General features: G+C 30.3%; 1 protein-coding gene across 1 annotated transcript in view; it reads right to left on the bottom strand.

Moving 5' to 3' along the window:
* Nucleotides 2016–2277, bottom strand: part of LOC107616619 (transcription factor bHLH149) — a gene marked incomplete in the record, with an annotated part of 828 nt that continues 566 nt past the window's right edge. Inside the window, 1 exon segment of the mRNA XM_016318574.2 lies at nt 2016–2277. Within this exon segment, the coding sequence (XP_016174060.1) occupies nt 2223–2277 (55 nt within the window).

The raw sequence follows: 2277 nt of genomic DNA, 5'->3' as shown, positions 1-2277 counted from the left end.
TAGTATATGATTAAAAATTATGGAAAAGTCTAGGAGGCCAGCAACTTTGTTAAATTTTGGCTAGCATGTAACCAGTAAAGAAAAGTGAACCATTGGATGAAATTCCACACCAATCTCACACCATTAAAACCATCATTGATGGCTACAAATCACAAAAATTACTGGCCCTAGCATTCCTCAAAAAATTATTTTATATGTATAATAAATTTGATAAGAATCGAACTCCTATCTTTTTCTTTTAACATAATTTTGTTGTGTGTCGCGCTAAATATGATACTAAAGTGGAGTAGCAATGAGAATGGGATGATGGGATAATGTCAGGTGGTTAAGCACCACATTTTACTTTTTTGTGTGTGATTAAGTTAGTTTAGTATTTGTTTTTAAGTTAAATAGCGGGTGCCAATTTTGACTGTGAAGTAGGACGCATGTGGTCAAATTTTATTTGTATAAATAATTCGGTGGGTGAATTACTTCAGTTGGAATGTGATCTCGTCAGGACCGTACGTCGTCACTGCTTCTCTATTCTGTTCACGAAATATCATTGCTAGCCGAAAGCATGCGGGTGCTGATTTTATTCTCTTTTCTGATTTTACTATATTTTTCTTTGATTAACGAGGTTAATAAAGAATCACAATCACATTGTTTTAGTTAATCCAACAGTAGGAATTTATTATTTTTTACATGGCATATATACATATTTGGACAAATCATTTGAATAGTGTTATCCCTAATTTGAGTAAAATGAACCATAGATACAAGTAGCGGTTGGACACATTTTCTTTTCTTCAATTGAAATTTCATATGCTTAATAACTTTTGCCTGATAATTAATTGATATATTAATTTTTTTATATTTTATCAGTTTTTACAAATATAAATGAATATATTTTATATGTAAGTTATTATATTTTATACTTATTCTGTAAGTATGTTCAACTATTCATCAGTATATATATTGGCTTAAAAACAATTTTCACCCAGGAAGCTCTAAATTTTAGAGCATTAGATGAGACAACTACAATGGATGCGGCACAAATCAATCAAATTGAAGTGTGTGTGGAGAAACAAAGAAACACTTACAGTGCTTGATAGCCTAATCAGCCATTCCCTTCATTTTTGGCTTTCGCAGTTCTTAACTTTATTAACAGTGGCCCTACATATTTTCAAAGTCGAAACATGTTTTTGCAATAAGGGTAAGATAATTATTGCAAAAGAATCTAATTCCTTTAAAATGAAAAATTTGGAAAAGTTTAATATTTTAAAACATTTTTACGAAGCAGTCAATCTTTTGTGATATTTTCAGTGGATTACCTTTTAATTAAGTTTGTAACTTCTAAGCATTCCAAATCCCAAGGAAACTAGCGTATTAGTGATGTTTTATAGTGATACAGGGTGAAGAATCAATTATCATTCACAATTTATAACTTCAAGCTTCAAACGATGAAAGGCTGAAAGTGACATTGATTTAAGGTGGACGAACAGTCAAAAGCACCGTTTTTTCCCCTCAAATATGGTTTTTTTTTTTTTTTAGTGAAATTCTAGTATTTTCCTGAAGTGTGGAAATTAGTTTTCAAGTTTCGGAAGCAACAAATATTGTCGTTTAATTTCTTGTTAACTGAAATAATATTTTCTTCACCAAGATGTAAACAACCAGCTTCGATCGATGTAAATATGGTTTTTCAAAAAAAATACAAGCAATTCTAATATATTCTTTTCTTCTGAAATAAACAATTATGTAAAAAGTAAAATTAACAATTAATTTGAGAAATAGAAACTAACACGTTTGTTCTCTACTTCTCTAGGATAAAAGATTATTAAGTTATTTATTTTATTTATTTCGTAAAAATAATTAAGAAAAGAATCAACCCATGGCAGTTAGGTAGTACTGCGGTAGGCGGCAGCACACTAGCACGTTCACATTAATCAATTCAATAAAAAAAATTTTAAAAAATAAAAAAAAATAAGAGTTAAAAGGAAAGAAAAATGGTGATAGTGGACAAAAAAAGGAGGAGAAAAAAAAAGAAACAGCGGCAAATGGCATGTACACGATTATATAGAATACATGAATCAAAAAGAAAAAAAATAAAGAGTAAAATTAAAAATGAAAAAAAGAAGCCAATATGATAACACTAACAAAAACTAAAATAAAAAAATAAAAAAATCAAGAAACACCTGGCACGATATGGCCAAGGCATCTGATTGATCTAAAAAGAACTGGGATGGTCAACTTAACGATTCACCGGCGAGTCCACTCGGCGAGCCACCACCAGCGAGTAAC

This window comes from Arachis ipaensis, chromosome B09 (assembly GCF_000816755.2).
Source record: "Arachis ipaensis cultivar K30076 chromosome B09, Araip1.1, whole genome shotgun sequence".
NCBI lineage: Eukaryota > Viridiplantae > Streptophyta > Magnoliopsida > Fabales > Fabaceae > Arachis > Arachis ipaensis.
This window is presented reverse-complemented; position numbering and strand designations above follow the sequence as displayed.